The sequence below is a fragment of the Moschus berezovskii genome, chromosome 5 (genome assembly GCF_049115385.1).
Source record: "Moschus berezovskii isolate FMDL1 chromosome 5, NW_MosBer_1.0, whole genome shotgun sequence".
NCBI classification, from domain to species: domain Eukaryota; kingdom Metazoa; phylum Chordata; class Mammalia; order Artiodactyla; family Moschidae; genus Moschus; species Moschus berezovskii.
Window position 1 is genome coordinate 125726381 of NC_142464.1, and position 19774 is coordinate 125746154.

The 19774-nt window shown below is 60.6% G+C and overlaps 1 protein-coding gene across 2 annotated transcripts; it reads left to right on the top strand.

Moving 5' to 3' along the window:
- The first annotated feature begins 1222 nt into the window (after positions 1-1222).
- LOC148777949 (DNA polymerase nu-like) lies at positions 1223-19531 on the top strand. Of its 2 annotated transcripts, XM_088836611.1 has the most exons (5): positions 1223-1611; positions 5861-5939; positions 14037-14104; positions 16547-16608; positions 19252-19531. In XM_088836611.1, the coding sequence occupies exons 1-5, from the start codon at positions 1395-1397 to the stop codon at positions 19429-19431; spliced, it is 606 nt and encodes a 201-aa protein (XP_088692737.1). In that variant the 5' UTR covers positions 1223-1394; the 3' UTR covers positions 19432-19531. The 2 variants fall into 2 exon arrangements, with proteins under 2 accessions (XP_088692737.1, XP_088692738.1); XM_088836612.1 differs by lacking the exons at positions 5861-5939; positions 14037-14104; positions 16547-16608; positions 19252-19531 and adding an exon at positions 4016-4364.
- Positions 19532-19774: the final 243 nt, after the last annotated feature.

Genomic DNA, 19774 nt, shown 5'->3' on the forward strand with positions numbered 1-19774 from the left:
CGGAGCGTGGAAGGAGAGCGCCACATCCGGACCTTGAACTCGGCCCCCACCTCCGGCTGCCCCGCCCCCCGACTGGGCATGAACGGCTGACTTCAGACAGCCCCGCTTCAGCCCACTGCAGGAGGGCCGAGCTTGAAGTCTGACTTTAGCCAAATTAACTGACCCGCGCTGCTGCGAGAAACATAGGCGAATACAGAGCGTCTACAACATGCCGTCTACAAAAGCCAGGACGGTCGAAACGTATAGAGATATGAAGAAAGAGGGCAGCTCGGTCCACACTCAGAAGAGACATGTATACCCGAGTCACTTTACTGCAGGCCCGAAACTAACGCTGTACATCAACTGCACTTCAGTTATTAAAGATCCAACAAACTGCTGATCCATCTGTCAGTATGGATGAGCCTCAAATATTATGCCAAATGAAAAAGGAAATCCAGACACAAAGGAGAACTTATAATATATAACTGATTACACCATTTAAAGGAAATTCTAGGACATTCACAGATAATTGACAGTATGACATACTTTATGTTATATGCATTTTTCCACAATAAAATAATGAAAATCTGCACTGACAGAAAGAGAACAAGTGGCTTCCTGGGACCTGGAGAGAACCACAATTCAGGGTCCTGTCCTGGAACTCAGGTGTCGTCCTAGAACTTGGGGTGCCATCCTGGAACTCGGAATGCCATCTTGGAACTCAGGTTGTCATCCTAGAATTTGGGGTACTGTTCTGGAACTCGGGGTGCAGCCCTGGAACTCGGGTTGTCATCCTAGAATTTGGGGTACTGTCCTCAAATTTGGAATGCCATCCTGGAATTTGGAGTGTCATCCTGGAACTCAGGGTGCAGCCCTGGAACTCTGAGTCCTGTCCTGGAACTTGGGGTCCTATTCTGGAACTTGGGGTGCCATCCTAGAGCTTGAGGTCCTGTTCTGGAACTTGGGGTGCTATCCTGACCAGAGATCTTGCTATGAGAAGCTTCATCAGATCACCTGTGTCCTGAAAGAACCAAATATTAGCCTGGACCAGATGTATTTGCTTAAAAAAACCAATCCCCTGGAAGGGAGCTCCCTACCACCATTCCCTCATGACCTGGTCCTGGGACTTTCCCTTCTGTTTTATGCACCCACACTCCCCAGCCTCCCCAGTTCTGGGGCAGGCCTCCCTCTGGACAAGCTGCGGTCAGGTCCGCACCCCCTGAAGCACCTGCCAGGCCCTTGGTCAGCATTCTAATCAATGAGCATTTACCAGGCCCCAGTCCAGACTGGCCAGCGCTAAGCACTTAGATCCTGGAGCCAAAAACTAGCACCATCCTGACCGATCAGAAGAGGCAGGGGTGCCCACCGGGCCTTGACTCCCCGAGTCTCTCCGGAGCCTCTGTGGGCTCGCTTCCATGCATGCTGGTCACTGCCTGGCACTCCTGGGCCCCACAGGATTCAGAGTTAGGCTGACCGCTGACCGAGTTTCTGCTCACACAGGGAAGGAGCGGCTTGCTGCTTGCCTCGGAGTTCCTGTTCAGGAAGCTGCCCAGTTTTTGGAGCGCTTTCTGCAGAAGTACAAAAAAATAAAGGACTTCACCCAAGCAACCATTGCCCAGTGTCAGCAGACAGGTGAGCTGGCTGCAAGCAAAGCTGTGGGCAGCCCCCTCCTCCCTCCCAGGCCCCCTGTGCAGCAGCCCGGGGGTTTCCCGGCCCTCCTCTGGTGGGGGGTGGGGGCCACTGGAGCCAGGTGAGCTCCCGCTCTGCTGGGGAGGTGGGACCACAGACTCCATTCGAGGAGGGTCCAGAGCCAGGCTCTCCTCAAGGCCTCACACCCCAGCGTGAGTGGGAAATGCTGAGTGGGTGGGCTCACAGAGAGAGCGAGTCCTGCACCTGAAAGTGGAGAACTGTGGTTTATCTGCAGAATTTGCCCACAGTCTGGTCACAGGTTTCAGAGGATATCAAATAGACCCTGTTCTGTGACCACGGTGGACTAGGAAGGTAGCTTTATATCTGCATGTGAGGCCGTCCATTCATCTGCCTGCTTGAAAGACTCACCGCACTCCTGAATAATCTTGGAGTTATTTTGTTGCTTAATTATTTATTTGGCTGCACCTCACGGCACAGGGGATCTTAGTTCCTCAACCAGGGATCAAACCCGTGCCCCTGCAGTGGAAGCACGGAGTCTTAACCACTGGGCCACCAGGGAAGTCTCCAGTGTAGGACTTTAAAAAGAAGTCCGAAGCGAATGACAGACATTTTAGAAATAAATGACAGCATAAGTATCCCACTGTAAAACTGTGAGCAGTGGCCACCAGTTAAAGATGAAGGGATATTTTTTAAGTGTTTCAAAAAGGAAGATAAGTCTCTGGACATAAAAGACAGTCTTCAACCCGAGACACGTGGCAAAAAGCAGCAGAGCAGACTAAACAGGGAAGGAGGTCAGCGCCGCAGCAGCTCGTGAAACAGACGTGGAGCGGGGCTTGGCGCATGTCCCAGAGCAGGACCGGGACCCACCGCCACTGGGGGCTCGCTGCTGACCCTCTCTCGGGAGCCCTGAGCGCGGCTCCCCCTGATCTGACCAGCCCAAGCGAGGCCAGGTCAGTGCTCAGCTGCGGCAGCCTCCGGGGGCTCCAGGAAGCCGGCAAACCATCTCCACCCCCCAGCAAGTACCCCACGGGCGTCAGGCTGCCTGGGCCAGGGGTGAGCCCCACACCTGGATGAGACAAAAGGCTACCGATTACGAAAAGTTAGAATGGTGACAGAAGTAGTGTTGATGAGTCAGTCCACGGAGCCACCGTGGGTGGAGACAGTCAAACGCAGGCCCTCGTGCCATGTGGTGTGGGCCGGTGTCGAGGGGCTCCCGTGATGCTGACCTAGTCCTCACTGCGACTTGGATGCTTGGGCGGCCTAACAGAGGAAGAAGAGGAGCACCGAGGGGGCAGCCACTTCCCAAGTCCACAGGGCTCGCAGAGGTGCCGGCTGGGACCCCCGCCCCACCCCTGGCTGCCCGGCGGGGCCAGTGTCCCCTCCGAGGGAGGCCCTGCAGGCCTGCCCGGTACCTTTCCCAAAGGGCCCAGGGCCTTCCGTGCCCCAGCCTTGCACGTAGAGCAGACACTCAGAGACGCTCAGTTACGCCGCAGCGTTTGTTGACCGCCTACTCGGTGCCAGGCGCCGTGCTGACACCAGGAGCTCATCGCTTCCCTGGAGCCCCGGCCCCAGGGCGTAGCCCACAAGTGAGCAACTCCATCCAGACAGTGCAGGCGTAGGAAGTACGGTGCCAGCACACAGTCATAAATCCCTGGAAAACCACAGAGGCAGAGGCGGCAGGCGCGGCTCACGCGGCCTTAACTGCGCGCTTTGTAGCCGGTGCTCAGGACACGGTCATTTCTGTAATGACCGCATATACGAGCAGTTCTTCCAGTCCCCAGACACTCATGAGATCAAGCTGGGGGTTTAGTTCTTACCAGCATCTAGTAAAACCAGCGTCCTCACCGGTCAGGTGCAACTAATGCGGCACCTCTCGACTCTTTTTCCTAAAGAGGATCCCAGGGACGAAGCTTGGGGCCCAGGGAGCCTGGCCCTGGAGTGAGGCGTGTGGTCTCCGACGCAGACCCCCAGCCCCTCCCTGAGCAGACTAAGGATTGATGTTTCCTCCCCAGTTCCAGCTGCCACCGTCCAGAATTGCTCCTGCACCGGAGTCCCGCACGCGGCTTTTCACCGTTTAGTGTAAAAACCGCCCTTCCGTCCCCGTCAGATCTAAGCGCAGCACAGAAGTCAGAGAGGGTGCGAAGCTTGCCTCCAGGCAAGCCCAGGCCGCTGCAGCTGTCCCGCTTCCCGACACAGAATTGGGGTCCACACGGAACAGCGTGTCCCGCGCTGGACGCGGACTGAAGGCCTCTGGGCGGAGCTCCGGCTGCGGCGGGGCGGGGCGGCGGGCGGGGCCTCCGCTGGAGCGCCCGCGGCCAGAGGGCAGGGCCCTGGGCGCCGCTCCCGCTCACCGCAGCCCTCCTCCCGCTTTCCTCCCGGACCGCAGGCTACGTGGAGTCCATCATGGGCCGCAGGAGGCCGCTGCCCAGGATCCGAGCTCACGACCCGCAGCTGAGGGCGCAGGCAGAGCGGCAGGCGGTGAACTTTGTGGTGCAAGGTTCCGGAGCCCCTCTCCTCCCGGGTTTTCAGCCCCGCGGGGTGGGTGACTGTCGGAGCTGCCCCTGCGAGGCCAGCTCTGCAGGCAGCAGGCAGGCTCCTGGAGGTCGTCCGCCAGCGCTAGAGTCAAACGGAGGCTCGTCCCATGATTCTCGGCCCAGACTCTCCCTGCACCCCTGGCAGGTGTGAGGCCGCGGGGCCCAGCGCACCTTTCCACCGATCCGTGCAGGAGCCGGCCGGAGGGCCCACGTGCGCGGGCCTCCAGCTCTGGGAGCCCCTGGGCGTCCGGGTGGAGGGAGGGCAGGGGCGTGACCACAGTCCACATGCCCGGCACCCTCCTCAGGAGGCCCCGCGAGCCTGGGAGCCCAGCTGTGTCCCCACTTGTGACCTCAGGGCTCAGGGGTGGAGAGCCAAGGCCTGCAGGCCCAGAGGCAGGGCTGGAAGCAGGACGGAGCCCTGGTGGGGTGTCTGCTGTAGGAGGGACCCAGCAGACCCAGAGTGGGATGCATGGGCCTCCGGGGATGGAGGGTGAGCCCCACAGAGAAGCCGGCGCGGCGCTGCCCCGGGCTTAGCCTCGCACCTCACTTGGCTGGCGGAGAGGATGCTGCCCCACCTCTGCCCTGGCCCCCCACCCACACCCTGTTTCCCCTCCTGTCTCTTCACCTCCTCTCAGCCCTGCCCACTCCTCCTAAGGCAGCAAGCCTCCTGGCATCCAGCCAGGGCAGAGGGTCCCCAGGCCCCAAGTCCCCGCAAGCCCCACGGAGAGGCTAGCAGGCTGGCCGTGGAGACCCCACTGTGCCCCGGGGGCAGCTGCTGCCCTGAGGTGGGGGGAGGCGGCCCACGGACTGCAGGCTTGTTTCTCCATGAACCTCGGAACTTCAAAGGGCTTAAGGCCAGGAATGGAGACCTGAGCTTCAGTCTCATCCCAGGAGCAGAGCCGGTTGTTGAGACACCCACTGTGAGCTGGGCACAGGAATGAGCAGCTCCCCCATGCTGGCCCCCACCTCGCAGAGTGCCCGCTGATTGTGTGACTGGCCTCGCCCACATCCCGGGGCTGGGACGGCAGCCCCACTCTGCACACCGGGAGCCTGAGGCTTGCTGAGGGTCAAGGGCCATGTGGCGGGTGGGCTGCGGGATCAGGGAGTGACCCAGGGCCTCAGTCCCGGCCCCGTCGTCCTGCCAGCTGGTGTGGTGGACACGGTGTGGTCAGAACCTGTGAGCGTCCTGAGACCCTGCTCCTGGGGCTCCTGGGGAGCCGCGTTATGTGGCAAAGGGAGTCTGCAGGTGTAGGGTCCTCAGTCAGCTGACCTCAGCTCATCAGAAGGGGACATCCCGTCAGGTGGGCCCTCGAGAGAAGGTTTAGGGGCCAGAGTCCGAGGCCCTGACCGTGGAGGAGTCAAGCGCACTCTGGGGAGAGGCCCACGGCACCCAGGAAGCAGGAACCTCAGTCTGCTGGCTCCAAGGAAGTGAACCTGGCCGTCACTGAGGTCGTCCGAGAGGGAGCCTTCCCTAGTGGAGCCTCCAGATGAGGACCTGGCCAGGGGCCCAGTCCAGAGGAGCGGAGAGGTCCCCACACCTGCAGGAGTGGAGAGGCCAGAGGGAGACCCGCGGTTCTGAGCTGCTGGGTGCAGGGCCACACTGCCTGTGGTGTGGACGGCTCAGCCCTCCCACCCGGGCTGCAGGCTGCAGGCCGGGCCTCACACAGCACCTGAACCCAAGCCCTTTGGTTCCACAGGCTCTGCCGCTGACCTCTGCAAGATGGCCATGATCCGCGTTTTCACGGCTGTGGCCACGTCACCTACCCTGACGGCCAGGTCAGTGAGCGAGCTGCCGGCCCCTGGGACCTTCCCTCCCTGGCTGGGTGTGGGCCTGCCGCCCCCCCCAGCTCCACCTCTGCCCAAGTTACTCCCTGGGGGTGCTCCACCCAGGCCCTGCTGGCCCCCGAGGTCCCGGCCTGGGTGCAGGTGGGGGGTGAATTCTCCCCCCGGATCCCAGGGTCCCCTCCTGGCAGCCCCCTTGGCCTCCACGTACATTTGCCCACCTCACTCTAGGGGCCCCTGGCTCTGCGTGTGGCCATGGGGGGCCCTGCCCTGCCGAGGAGCCCCTCCCCGGGGCTCAGCCAGCCCCCACCCGGGGCAAAGTGCACGGCGGGTTAGGTGGGAAAGCTTGAAATGCTGTGTGTCATGGGCCCACCCTGAGGGGCGTGTGATCACCCCCACGTGCCTGCAGCGCGTCCCCAGTGGTAAGGACAGCTGGACCCCTCTCCTGCCACTGCTGGGACACAGAGACCCTTTGGGACACAGGGACCCCCTCGGGCAGGGGACCCACTAGGGCAGGGGACCCCCTGAGGAAGGGGATTCCCTAGGGCACAGAGACCCTTTGGGACACAGGAACCCGCTGGGACACGGAGACACTTTGGGACACAGGGACCCCCTTGGCAGGGGACCCACTGGGGCAGGGGACCCGCTGGGACATGGAGACACTTTGGGACACAGGGACCCCCTGGGGCAGGGGACCTGCTGGGGCAGGGGACCCGCTGAGGCAGGGGACCATTTGGGACACAGGGACCCCCTCAGGCAGGGGACCCACTGGGGCAGGGGACCTGCTGGGACACGGAGACACTTTGGGACACAGGGACCCCCTGGGGCAGGGGACCTGTGCACGGGGCTGCCCCCTCTGCAGAGCTTGCTGCGTTCTCCTGGCTTCTGGTGCTCTTACATCCTCAAGGTGAAGGACGCTTCCCTCACCTGAGGTCGTTCACCTTCCCTCAGGAAGCTTTCTCCTTTATGTCTTCAGACATTTTCTCCTGTTCATGGTCACCACGGAGCCTACATTCTTTTTTTTAAATTATTTGTTTAATTGAAGAATAATTACTTTACAATACTGTGATGGTTTCTGCCATGCATCGACATGAATCGGCCACAGGAGTACATGTGTGCCCCCATCCTGAACCCCCCAACACCTCCCTCCCCACCCCATCCCCCTGGGTTGTCCCCAAGCCCTGGCTTTGGGTGCCCTGCCTCATGCATCAAACTTGCACTGGTCATCTGTTCTACCTATGGTAACGTGAACGTGAAAGTCACTCAGCCGTGTCCAACTCTTTGCGATACCATGGACTATACAGTCCTGAAACTCTCCAGGCCAGAATCCTGGAGTGGGTAGCCTTTCCCTTCTCCAGGGGATCGTCCCAGCCCAGGGATCGAACCCAGGTCTCCCACATTGCAGGCAAATTCTTTACCAGCTGAGTCACAGGGGAAGCCCAAGAACACTGGAGTGGGTGGCCTGTCCCTTCTCCAGGGGACTTTCCTGACCCAGGAATCAAACCGGGGTCTCCTGCACTGCAGGCGGATTCTTTACCAACTGAGCTATCAGGGAAGCCCTATGTACCTTGTTGCCAAATTCAGACTTAAATTGAAAAAAGTAGGGAAAATCACCAGACCATTTAGGTATGACCTAACTCAAATCCCTTACAATTATACAGTGGAAGTGACAAATAGATTCAAGGGATTAGATCTCATAGAGTGCCTGAAGAACTATGGACAGAGGTTTGTAACATTGTACAGGAGGCAAGGATCAAGAGCATCTCCAAGAAAATGCAAAAAGGTGAAATGGCTGTCTGAGGAGGCCTTACAAATAGCTGTGAACAGAAAAGAAGTCAAAGGCAAAGGAGAAAAGGAAAGATATACCCATTTGAATGCAGAGTTCCAAAGAATAGCAAGGAGAGATAAGAAAGCCTTTCTCAGCGATCAGTGCAAACAAATAGAGGAAAACAACAGAATGGGAAAGACTAGAGATCTCTTCAAGAAAATTAGAGATACTAAGGGAACATTTCATGCAAAGATGGGCTCGATAAAGGACAGAAATGGTATGGACCTAACAGAAGCAGAAGATACTAAGAAGAGGTGGCAAAAATACACAGAAGAACTATTCAAAACAAATCTTTATGACCCAGATAATCACGATGGTGTGATCACTCCCCTAGAGCCAGACATCTTGGAAAGTGAAGTCAAGTGGACCTTAGGAAACATCATTATGAACATATCTCGTGGAGGTGATGGAATTCCAGCTGAGCTATTTCAGATCCTAAAAGATGATGCTGTGAAAGTGCTGCACTCAAAGTGCCTGCAAATTTGGAAAACTCAGCAGTGACCACAGGACTGGAAAAGGTCAGTTTTCATTCCAATCTCAAAGAAAGGCAATGTCAAAGAATGCTCAAAATTCTCCAAGCCAGGATTCAACAGTACGTAAACCATGAACTTCCAGATGTCCAACTTGGTTTTAGAAAAGACAGAGGAACCAGAGATCCTATGATCTGTTGGGTCATCGAAAAAGCAAGAGAGTTCCAGAAAAACATCTATTTCTGCTTTATTGACTATGCCAAAGCCTTTGACTGTGTGGACCACAACAAACTCTGGAAAATTCTGAAAGAGATGGGGATACCAGACCACCTGACCTGCCTCTTGAGAAATCTGTGTGCAGGTCAGGAAGCAACAGTTAGAACTGGACATGGAACAGGCTGGTTCCAAATAGGAAAAGGAGTATGTCAAGGCTGTATATTGTCACCCTGCTTATTTAACTTATATGCAGAGTACATCATGAGGAACGCTGGGCTGGAAGAAGCACAAGCTGGAATCAAGATTGCCAGGAGAAATATCAATAACCTCAGATATGCAGATGACACCACCCTCATGGCAGAAAGTGAAGAAGAACTAAAGAGCCTCTTGATGAAAGTGAAAGAGGAGAGTGAAAAATTTGGCTTAAAACTCAACATTCAGAAAACTAAGATCATGGCGTCTGATCCCATCACTTCATGGCAAATAGATGGGGAAACAGTGGCAGACTTTATTTTCTTGGGCTCCAAAATCACTGCAAATGGTGACTGCAGTCATGAAATTAAAAGATGCTTGCTCCTTGGAAGAAAAGTTATGACCAACCTAGACAGCATATTAAAAAGCAGAGACATTACTTTGCCAACAAAGGTCCGTCTTAGTCAAAGCTATGGTTTTTCCAGTAGTCATGTATGGATGTGAGAGTTGGACTGTGAAGAAAGCTGAGCGCCAAAGAATTGATGCTTTTAAACTGTGGTGTTGGAGAAGACTCTTGAGAGTCCCTTGGACTGCAAGGAGATCCAACCAGTCCATCCTAAAGATCAGCCCTGGGTGTTCATTGGAAGGACTGATGCTGAAGCTGAAGCTCCAATACTTTGGCCACCTGATGCGAAGAACTGACTCATTGGCAAAGACCCTGATGCTGGGAAAGATTGAAGGTGGGAGGAGAAGGGGACGACAGAGGATGAGATGGTTGGATGGCATCACCGACTCAATGGACATGAGTTTGAGTAAACTCCAGGAGTTGGTGATGGACAGGGAGACTGGCGTGCTGCAGTCCATGGGGTCTCAGAGAGTCAGACACGAGTGAGCGACTGAACTGAACTGAATGTACATGCTTCAGTGCTATCCTCTCAAATCGTCCCATCCTCACCTTCTCCCACTGAGTCCAAAAGTCTGTTCTCGGAATTTAGAAAGACGGTACCAACAATCCTATGCTCAGGGCAGCAAAGGAGCCTACATTCTCTGGGCAATTTCAGCACCTCCGTAGAGAAGCATGTCCGAGCAGAGGCCTGGCCCAGGAACGTGGTGTCGCGTCCTAGTGTGGGAGGGGTACTCTCCCGCCCAGCCCTGTGGGCCCCCGTCCAGCCCTGCACCCCAGCCTTGGGTCACCTCACAGCCCAGGCAGGAGCGCTGTCACCCAGGCCTGGAGGAAGGACGCGGCGTGGGACGCCTGCGGCCCCGGCCTGGGGTCTGGGCTGTCGTCCTGCCTCTGCAGCGGTGGAGTGGGGTGGGGGCCCAGTGGGCACACGCTCGTCTCTCAGGGCCTCTCCTGCCTGCTCCCTGACCGGATCCTGAATCCATGCCTTCTTGCCTGTGTCATTTCCAGGGGTGACCTGGCCAAGGGTGTGCAGGGCCCGGGCCCGCTCTCCATCTTGGCAGCAGCCAGAAACCAGGACCTGCTCTGCCTCCCGCTGCTGTAGATCCAGGAAGTTTCTGCAGGCCGCAGGAGGGGTGTTGGCAGACGAGGGTCTGGGGCTGTTTAGAGGAATCCAGAAACAACGGCGGTCACCTCTGCCCGCTGTCTGCAGGAAACGCGTTTAGAAACAAAACACGTCAACTACATCCTGCAGCTTTAGAAATTGTAGCAGGCAGTCCACACTGAGCCCGAGAACATGACCACGGGAACGGAGGGGCAGGCGCGGGCCGGGTGCCCGGAGCCCAGGCTGGGCCACATCACCCAGCCTCCTGACACGCCCTTACCAGGCTGGAGCCACGGGGCCACCCCTGCTCACTGCCCACAGGCTGCGGTGGAAGGCTGGGGGCTCCTGACCCCCACACCTCCCTTGCCCAAGGAGCCGCTTCCTCTCCGTTGGCAGGGAACAGGCCTCCCAGGTCTTAGAACATGTCGAGGCTAGAAGGAAGCTTTGGGGACTGTGGGTTCCAGCACGTGCAGAGAAGGGAGGCTGAGAATGCATGGCAACACGGCCCAGCTCACCCGACTGGACAGCACGGGGCCCCCTTGCCCTGGGCTCTCAGAGGCCCGCAGCCCCTCGGCAGCGAGACGGCCTCCGGAAGACTCTCCCTGCCCCTCTGCCCGGGGTGCAGGACTGCAGGGTCACCTCTCCACACGGGCAGCCTTCTGCCCTCCTGAAGGCAGCAGCAACCCCAGGGCCCCATCAGGGCGAGCCGCACCTGGGCTCCTGCGCTTCCGGCTACAGGAGGGGCAGTGGAGGTGCCTGGGGCACAGAGGAGACAACCAGGCCCGCCAGGCTGTGAGGGGTGGCCTCACGGGACGTCAGGGCACAGGGACCTGGGCCGCCCACGACACAGGCATTCGGGCCGAGCCCCATGGGCGCTGCAGCCCCAGGATACGCCGACTGCCCCTGCCAGGGTGGACACGAGCCTCCAAGCAGCTGGCCCTGCGGCCCCCGGTGACCATCCGTGCCCCCAGGCCCCCAGGGTCTTCACCCTCCAGGCACCCGTCTGCCAGCAGCTGCCTGTGAGCACCAGGCCGTGAGCTGCCTCCTCCTGGGGGCAGCCAGTCAGCCCACGGTAGGAGGGAGCCCTGAGCGTCAGCGTGACAGAGGGCGAGGGCCTCGCCACGTCCCTCAAAGCCTGCAGCCGTGCCTCCTGCACTCTCAGCATTCAGAGCTGGAGTGACTTGGAGGGGAGCCGCCCCAGGCACAGACGGGAGACAGGGTGCGGCTCTGATGGGGCGTCTCCACGGAAGACGCAGCCTGTGCAGCCTGGCCTGCTGTTAGCACAGGACGAGTGGACAGGACATCAGCTGGCTTCCCAGGAAACAGTGGGTCTGACACCCACGCTCACCACCCACTTGGGGCACCTCCCATGCCCCAGTTTGCAGCTAGAAGCACAGTGGCATCGCAGTCAGCTGTGGAGCGAGGTGTGAGTGACTCACGGTCTTGCTCTTCGGTCTCGGCCACACCAGCAGCTCAGAAGTTCACCATGTGATTTCGGGAAGTGTGAGAACTCTTGCTGCTAAATCTGGAAGAAGTTACAAGTGCCTATTCTGAGTTCTGCCCCTCCGAACACTGAGTCCCCTTGGGAGCCTAAGAGCACAGCAGAGGCCTTGATCTCGGCTTCAGAGAGCAAATGCTGACGCTGCCAGCTGGGCGGCCTTCTGGGGGGACTACGCCAACAGCTGTGATCCCAAGGCTGCACAGAAAACTCAGGCCCCCTGCCTGGGGTCTGCCGGCCCCCAACCCGCTCCCTGTGGACCCCATGTGCCCTGTGGGTGCATCCGCCCCCGCATCCCCCCAGGAATCTGGGCTGCAGGTGCCTGGTCCCAGCAGCTACCTCCCCCAGGTGGGCTGTCCCCACGGGGAGGAGTCCAGAACCAGTGCTGGCTTTGGTTCAGGGGCTCAGGGCAGCAGTCTGAGGCCCCTCTGGCTCCTTGGCCTTTCCCCTCTTGGTGCCAGCATGGAGGTGGCTGCTCCGGCAATCACAGCACCTCATGGGCACAGTGAGGAAGTAGTGGTGATCGAAAGTGTACCTGACCCCCATTCCCCCACAAGTCAGCCCTTTAAAGAGCCTTCCTGGGAGTTAGTGGGGCCCCCACCTCTGGTGGCGGGGGCCCAGTCTCCAAGGCCCCGGAGGAGAGGCGAGTGGGCCCGGGTGGCCTGTGCTTATTGGTTACAATGTCCTGCCCTTTGATCTTGAAGCTCCCTGCCCCCAGCCAGGACCCACCACCCTGCTGCCCACTGTCGGGGGTGGGGGGGGGCACACTTCGTCACCACGTGCTGCCCCTTCCTGCAAGCTCTGTGCCTGCTGCGGACAGGCCATGAGGGGACAAGACAGGGCATGGCCCTTCCCTGGGAAGCAGTGTGCTGGAGGCAGAGGTCGGCTCACACAGAGGGCAGGCCTCCCACCCTGCCGAGGGTCGTGGGCTCCGCACCGCCGTCCCCTCCCTGAGCGCTCAGGGGGCATCTTCTCCATCCGCCCGGCCAGGGGCTGGTTCCGGGGCCGGGTTCACAGCCCCAGCAGGCGTCGCCTGCACACCTGGCCCTCGCAGGCTGGGTCCTGGGTGGCCACACAGAGCTGCAGGGACTGATGCCCGTGGTGCTGCCCTCCTCCACCCTCCACCCCGGGCACACAGGAGCCCCCCACCAGCCACGGGCACATGAGCGCAAGTCCCCCCGGGACCCTGGCCCCTCAGCAGCGCCTCTGCGGCCCCCACACCTCCTCCCACCGTGGCGTCCGTGTACCCCGAGGTGGGTGGGGACAGACCCCCTCCAGGGGTTGCCTGAGGGTGCTCAGAGATGGCATGGAGCCAGGACCTGCCCAGCGGAGGGGGCCAGAGTGGGTGTGAACCCTTCCCCTGCAGCTCAGCCCCGGGCCTCGAGTCCAGGGTGCAGGGTAGGGAGTGTGGTGGTGTCTCGGGGGCAGGAAGTGGCCCAGAGGGCAGGTCTGAGGTGCCCAGGCTGTGGGCTGGGGTCGTGTGCCCACAGAGTGGCCTCAGCTAGAAGTCAGTCCCTGTTGGGGTCCTGCCCGCATGATGGTCTTAGGGGGGTCCTCTAACGTCTTTTGGAAAGACCCAACTCATTGGAAAAGACCTTGATGGTGGGAGAGATTGAGGGCAGGAGATGGGGACGACAGAGCATGAGATGGTTGGATGGCCTCACCAACTCGATGGACATGAGTTTGAGCCAGCTCTGGGAGTTGGTGATGGACAGGGAAGCCTGGTATGCTGTGGTCCGTGGGGTCTCAAAGAGTCGGACACGACTGAGCGACTTAGCAGCAGCAGTTGGGGCCTTCAGCCCCTTTCTTGCTCACATCCATCTGTTTGTCCGAGTTTGGCCACGCCGAGCCTTCGCTGTGACACACGGGGTCCCTGTGGTGCTCGGGCTCGGTGCCTGCGCCTCGCAGGCTTAGCTGCTCTGAGGCACGTGGAGTCTCAGTTCCCTGATGCGGGATGGAACCCATGTCCCCTGCGCTGGAAGGCAGATTCTTAACCGTTGGACCACAGGAAGTCCCGGGTGGGGAGAGGGGCTCTTCTCAAAGGCTCAGCCCCACCCTGTCCTCAGCTTCCTCCAGGGGAGGGGGCAGAAGGGTCCTCAGGCCCTCGTCCTGACCTCTGCCTGCAGGCGCCTCTCTCCCGAGCCCCGTTCTCTTCCTCCCGGAGGCTGTTCTGTGACAGAGCGGTGACCCCAGCCACGACCCCAGCCACTTCGCTACCCTGGTCCTCCCACTCCCCCGAGCCACAGCCTCCTGGGCTGCTGGTGCCAAACCCCGGGCAGATTGCCCAGCGCCACGGGGCGCCATGCATGCCCCCAGGCACCCGCCCCTGGGCACAGGCAGAGGCCCAAACACCAGGGCATCTCCTTCCCGCCTGTCTTGTAGGTTGCTTGCCCAGATTCACGATGAGCTGCTGTTTGAAGTGGAGGATTCACAGGTTCCTGAGTTCGCGGGTAAGCCCCCAGGGGCCAGCGTTGCTCCTGTTTCAGGAATAGTTAAAGTTTCTCCTGGGGGGCTCACAGGCCCCTTCCCTGCCCGCTGCAGGGGGCACCTGCAGAATGCCCAGTCTGATCTTGGGGCCCTTGAGAGGCCTAGAGGGCCGTACTCCGGCCAGCAGCCCCCAGAGAACACTGCGTGCCCTGCAGGGGGCCCTGGAAGATGGGGGCAGCACCGGGACCCCCACTACGGGAGCCGGGCTGCAGGACAGTGGCAGGGTCCACCCCCCGGCTGTCAGCCCGGACCCTGGCCCCCGACTCAGCCCTTGGGGGGCCCCGGGCCTCCTGCCATGGCAACCATGCCTGCAGCCGTGAGGCTCCTGCCGCCTCCCGTGAGTGCAGGAGCAGACGGCCCGGCCCCACTGGTGGAGGAGGGAGGCCAGGCAGGGGTCTCAGAGCTGGGTCCCCAGCTCCACCGACTCTCAGGGGACAACTGGCCACGCCCCCCAGCACCACCACCTGCTTGCAGACCTGCCTGTAAAGGGGAGACTCCGGGCCTCAGTGCCCTCGCCTCTAGGGACCAGCCCTGATAGTGGGGAGGCCACCCTGCATGGACCCACCCTGCCCGGACCCACCCTACATGGGACTACCTTGCATGGACACACACTGCACGGACCCACCCTGCACGGCCACCCTGCACGGACCCACCCTGCTCAGACCCACCCTGCATGGGGCTACCCTGCCTGGGCCCACCCTGCTCGGGACCACCCTGCATGGACACACCCCGCTTGGACCCACCCCGCTCGGACCCACCCCACTCAGTCCCACCCCACTCAGACCCACCCTGCTCAGACCCACCCTGCCTGGACCCACCCTGCTCAGACCCACCCTGCATGGGGCTACCCTGCCTGGGCCCTCCCTGCTCAGGACCACCCTGCATGGACACACCCTTCACGGACCCACCCCACTCACAGACTGCACAGACCCACCCCACCCTACAGGGTGGCTGTGGGTTTGGAAATGATAAGTCTGGAACAAACCATTTGAAGGGAATGCTGTGTGCTTCCTTGCTGGTTACAAAGGAAAGAGAAAGCCCCACATCTGGAGGGAGCCCGTTACAAACAGTCCTGTCCCCCTCGTCGTGGGGGCAACCGCTGGCCACCAGAGGCAGGCGGTGAGGCGAGGCTCCCTGAGACACACAGGGCCCCCCGCCAGCACTCAGGAGCCACCACCTGGTGCTGTGCTGGGGGCGCCCCAGGGTCACGAGCCACCCAGGGACCACGCGACAGGTGACCCTGGCGTGGCCGGGGCTGGCTTCCGTCTCTGAACGCTGGGTGGCCACGACACACCCGGTGGGGCGCAGGGGGCAGACGCCGGCTGAGGTTGCATGGTGCTTGGGGCCCTGCCCTCAGGGGCCCTGAGGAGCGGGCTCGGAATGCGGGTGACCACAGGGAGCGCCAGCTCCGCCTGGGGCTTACTTGGGGTCCCTCGGTGGGTCCATCTCACAAAGGAGGGGACACATGAGGACCTGGCAGCGTCTGCACACCCGGTGAGGGGCCAAGGTCCCGATTCCCCGCGGAAGCCCTGGACCCCCTGCAGTCCCCAGCTGCAAGCTGGGGCCCCCAGTCCAACCCACCGCCCGTCACCACCAGGGTCCTCTGCTAGCACAGGGACAGCTGCTGGTGCTACTGCAGGCGCCCCGGGCCCAGCACCCCACAAGGCCACTGTGAGCCCCGAGGCCATGGTGGGGGCAGGCAGCAGCCTTCTGCCGTCTCTTTACCCAAGCGTCAGCTGCCTCAGGGCAGGAGGGATGTCCTTTTGTCCAGGGGCACAGGGCTTGGCGCAAACGCTGAGGAAGCCCAAGCTGGCCGACCCCGTTGCAGGCCGCTCCAGTCCCCAGGCCCCCAGGTGACGGTCCCCCAGCCCCCAGTGCCTCCAGCTGTCCTTGTGGCTTCGCTGGCACCTGAACCCTCACAGGGGTTTCGGCGAGGGCACAGGCCATCCTACCCGGGCTGCTCCAGCCTGGCCATCTGGGGGTGGGGGGTCAGTGGCGGGGCTGGGGGGCAGCGACAGAGAAGTGGGGAGGCTACGGCGCCCCGGGGGCCAAGGGCCCTGCTCCCCACTGCCTGCGGCTGGGCCAGTTAAGGTGCCTCAAGCACGAGCTGTGGACGCAGCCAGTGGGAGCTGGAAGCCGTCAGGGAGAACCGCGGGGCTGCTCGAGTGGCGGGGGACCGTGGCCGTGTGGGCTGGGGAAGCCTGTGGACTCGGGGGGACCCTGTGGACTCGGACACCCTGTGGACTCGGGGGGACCCTTGGACTTGGGGGGACCCTGTGGACTCGGGGATCCTGTGAACTCGGGGGGACAGTGTGGACTCAGGGGGACTGGGGAGCCGGGGCCGAGTGTCCTCCTGGTACAGCTCTGCCCATGGGCTCGAGTGGCCTCCATCTTGCTCTGTCCAGCCCTCGTCCGGGGAACCATGGAGGCCCTGCAGCACGTGCCGGCGCTGGAGCTGCAGCTGCAGGTGAGGGGCGGAGCCGCGGGCCACGCTCAGCCCTGCCAGCCCTCCCCCAGCCCCCGCCAGGCCTATTCCAGCCAAAGTGCCGGTGGGCGGCCCTCAGAGGGTCCCCGGGTCCTCGTGGGAAGAGCTCCGGGTCCAGGCTCCCCCAGGAGGTGTGGGAGGTGGAGGGGTCACAAGGGGGTGGGAGGCCTGGAAGCCGTGCAGACAGCCTGCCAAAGAGGCTGCAGGTGGCTTGGAGCCACTGCAGACGTGGCAGGAGAGGGCCGGCCTCCCCTCAGCCCTCCTCTGGGAGCGGCCTGCTCTGTGCAGCGTCCCCTGCTCACTTCACCCCGACCTTGCCCTGTGGGTGGCAGCTGGGCAGCATGAAGGAGCGTCCCCAGGCCCAGCCAGGGGCGGGACCACCTGTCATCCAGGGTGGTCTGTGCTTGTTCTCCTGGTGGGTGGAGACATAGGGACCCCGAGGTCCCTGGAAGCCCAGGAAGCCTGACCTCACCCTGCTAGAAGCCCCATGGTGGCCATGCAGTGCCCCCCACCCTCCAGTGGGGATGGAGCTGTTGAGCTGTGGTCAGGGCCCACTCAGGATCAGGTCCCAGGGAGAGCTCTCCAGGGCCCTCTGTACCCCTTGGAGCCGGCCAATCCCCTGGGGGTCCACAAGGCACCAGGACAACCCCCATCCCTGAGTCCCTCACCTTGCGCAGCCTTTAAGGCCTCCCTGCCGCACAGAGGCCCTGGCAGCTGTGGGGCTCAGCCAAGGTTGAGGCGTCACGACAGGGTGGGTATGCCGGAGCCCGCAAGCCTGCCAGTGTGTGAGAGTGTGCAGGAGTGTGTGTGCGCATCTGTGTGAGTGCGTGAGAGTGTGTGTGTCTACGTGTGTGTGTGCATGTGTGTATGACAGTGTGCGTGTGTGTATGACAGTGTGCGTGTGTGTATGACAGTGTGCGTGTGTGTATGACAGTGAGAGTGTGCAGGAGTGTGTGTGCGCATCTGTGTGAGTGCGCGAGAGTGTGTGTGTCTACGTGTGTGTGTGCATGTGTGTATGACAGTGTGCGTGTGTGTATGACAGTGTGCGTGTGTGTATGACAGTGTGCGTGTGTGTATGACAGTGAGAGTGTGCAGGAGTGTGTGTGCGCATCTGTGTGAGTGCGCGAGAGTGTGTGTGTCTACGTGTGTGTGTGCATGTGTGTATGACAGTGTGCGTGTGTGTATGACAGTGTGCGTGTGTGTATGACAGTGTGTGCAGGAGTGTGTGTGCGCATCTGTGTGAGTGCGCGAGAGTGTGTGTGTCTACGTGTGTGTGTGCATGTGTGTATGACAGTGTGCGTGTGTGTATGACAGTGTGCGTGTGTGTATGACAGTGAGAGTGTGCAGGAGTGTGTGTGCGCATCTGTGTGAGTGCGCGAGAGTGTGTGTGTCTACGTGTGTGTGTGCATGTGTGTATGACAGTGTGCGTGTGGGTATGACAGTGTGCGTGTGTGTATGACAGTGTGCGTGTGTGTATGACAGTGAGAGTGTGCAGGAGTGTGTGTGCGCATCTGTGTGAGTGCGCGAGAGTGTGTGTGTCTACGTGTGTGTGTGCATGTGTGTATGACAGTGTGCGTGTGTGTATGACAGAGTGTGCAGGAGTGTGTGTGTGCATCTGTGTGAGTGCGCGAGAGTGTGTGTGTCTACGTGTGTGTGTGCATGTGTGTATGACAGTGTGCGTGTGTGTATGACAGTGTGCGTGTGTGTATGACAGTGTGCGTGTGTGTATGACAGAGTGTGCAGGAGTGTGTGTGTGCATCTGTGTGAGTGCGCGAGAGTGTGTGTGTCTACGTGTGTGTGTGCGTGTGTGTATGACAGTGTGCGTGTGTGTATGACAGTGTGCGTGTGTGTATGACAGTGAGAGTGTGCAGGAGTGTGTGTGCGCATCTGTGTGAGTGCGCGAGAGTGTGTGTGTCTACGTGTGTGTGTGCATGTGTGTATGACAGTGTGCGTGTGTGTATGACAGAGTGTGCAGGAGTGTGTGTGTGCATCTGTGTGAGTGCGCGAGAGTGTGTGTGTCTACGTGTGTGTGTGCATGTGTGTATGACAGTGTGCGTGTGTGTATGACAGTGTGCGTGTGTGTATGACAGTGTGCGTGTGTGTATGACAGAGTGTGCAGGAGTGTGTGTGTGCATCTGTGTGAGTGCGCGAGAGTGTGTGTGTCTACGTGTGTGTGTGCGTGTGTGTATGACAGTGTGCGTGTGTGTATGACAGTGTGCGTGTGTGTATGACAGTGAGAGTGTGCAGGAGTGTGTGTGCGCATCTGTGTGAGTGCGCGAGAGTGTGTGTGTCTACGTGTGTGTGTGCATGTGTGTATGACAGTGTGCGTGTGTGTGTGCGTATGCATGTATTAGTGTGTGAGAGTGTGTGTGTCAGAATGTGTGAGTGTACGTGTGTGCGTATACCTGAGAGTGTCTATGTGTGTGCGTGTGTGTGTGCGTGTGTGTATCTGAGTATGTGTATGAGTGTGTGTGTGAGTGTGCCTCTGTCCCTAGCAGAGCTGCCAGGGTGTCTAGTTGCGTGTCTGGGAAAGGGGCTGCCTGTTCTCATGGGCCCTGGTCCGCCTGCCAGGGGGCTCGGGTCGTGGCTGGGAAGGCCGGGCACTCACCTCTGCTGCCTGCACAGGTGCCCCTGAAGGTAAGCCTGAGTGCAGGCCGCTCGTGGGGACACCTGGTGCCCCTGCAGGGGGCCCACAGCCCCAGCCCCACCAACGTCCCACCGAGTCTCCAAGCAACGGCTGGGCGCCCACCAGCCTCGGAACACCGACCCCCGCGCCCGCATTTTCCGCCTTCATTCGGTCCGTAGCCCCAGGCAACAGCGGAGAAGAGAGGCGTCCACCAGCCAGCTTCCCCGAGGCCAGAGCTTTGGGCGCGGTCATGGCCACCTTCCCCCGGGGCTGCCTGCAGTAAACACCTCTCGAGGAGCTGTCCTCACCTGTCTGTGTGAATCCTTGCTGAGGGTGGGAAACCGTGCCCACAGCCCTCGGCCCCTTGGTCAGGACGAGCGCCCAGGCCACTCCGTGTCCCACTGCCGGGCAGCTGCTCAGCGCCTTGCAGGAGCCGGGAACAGCCAGCAGCCTGGCCCCTGGACCCCCCGAGGCAGGCCCGCGGGTGGCGGTGCGCTGGGCGGAGAGCACGGCCTGACCACC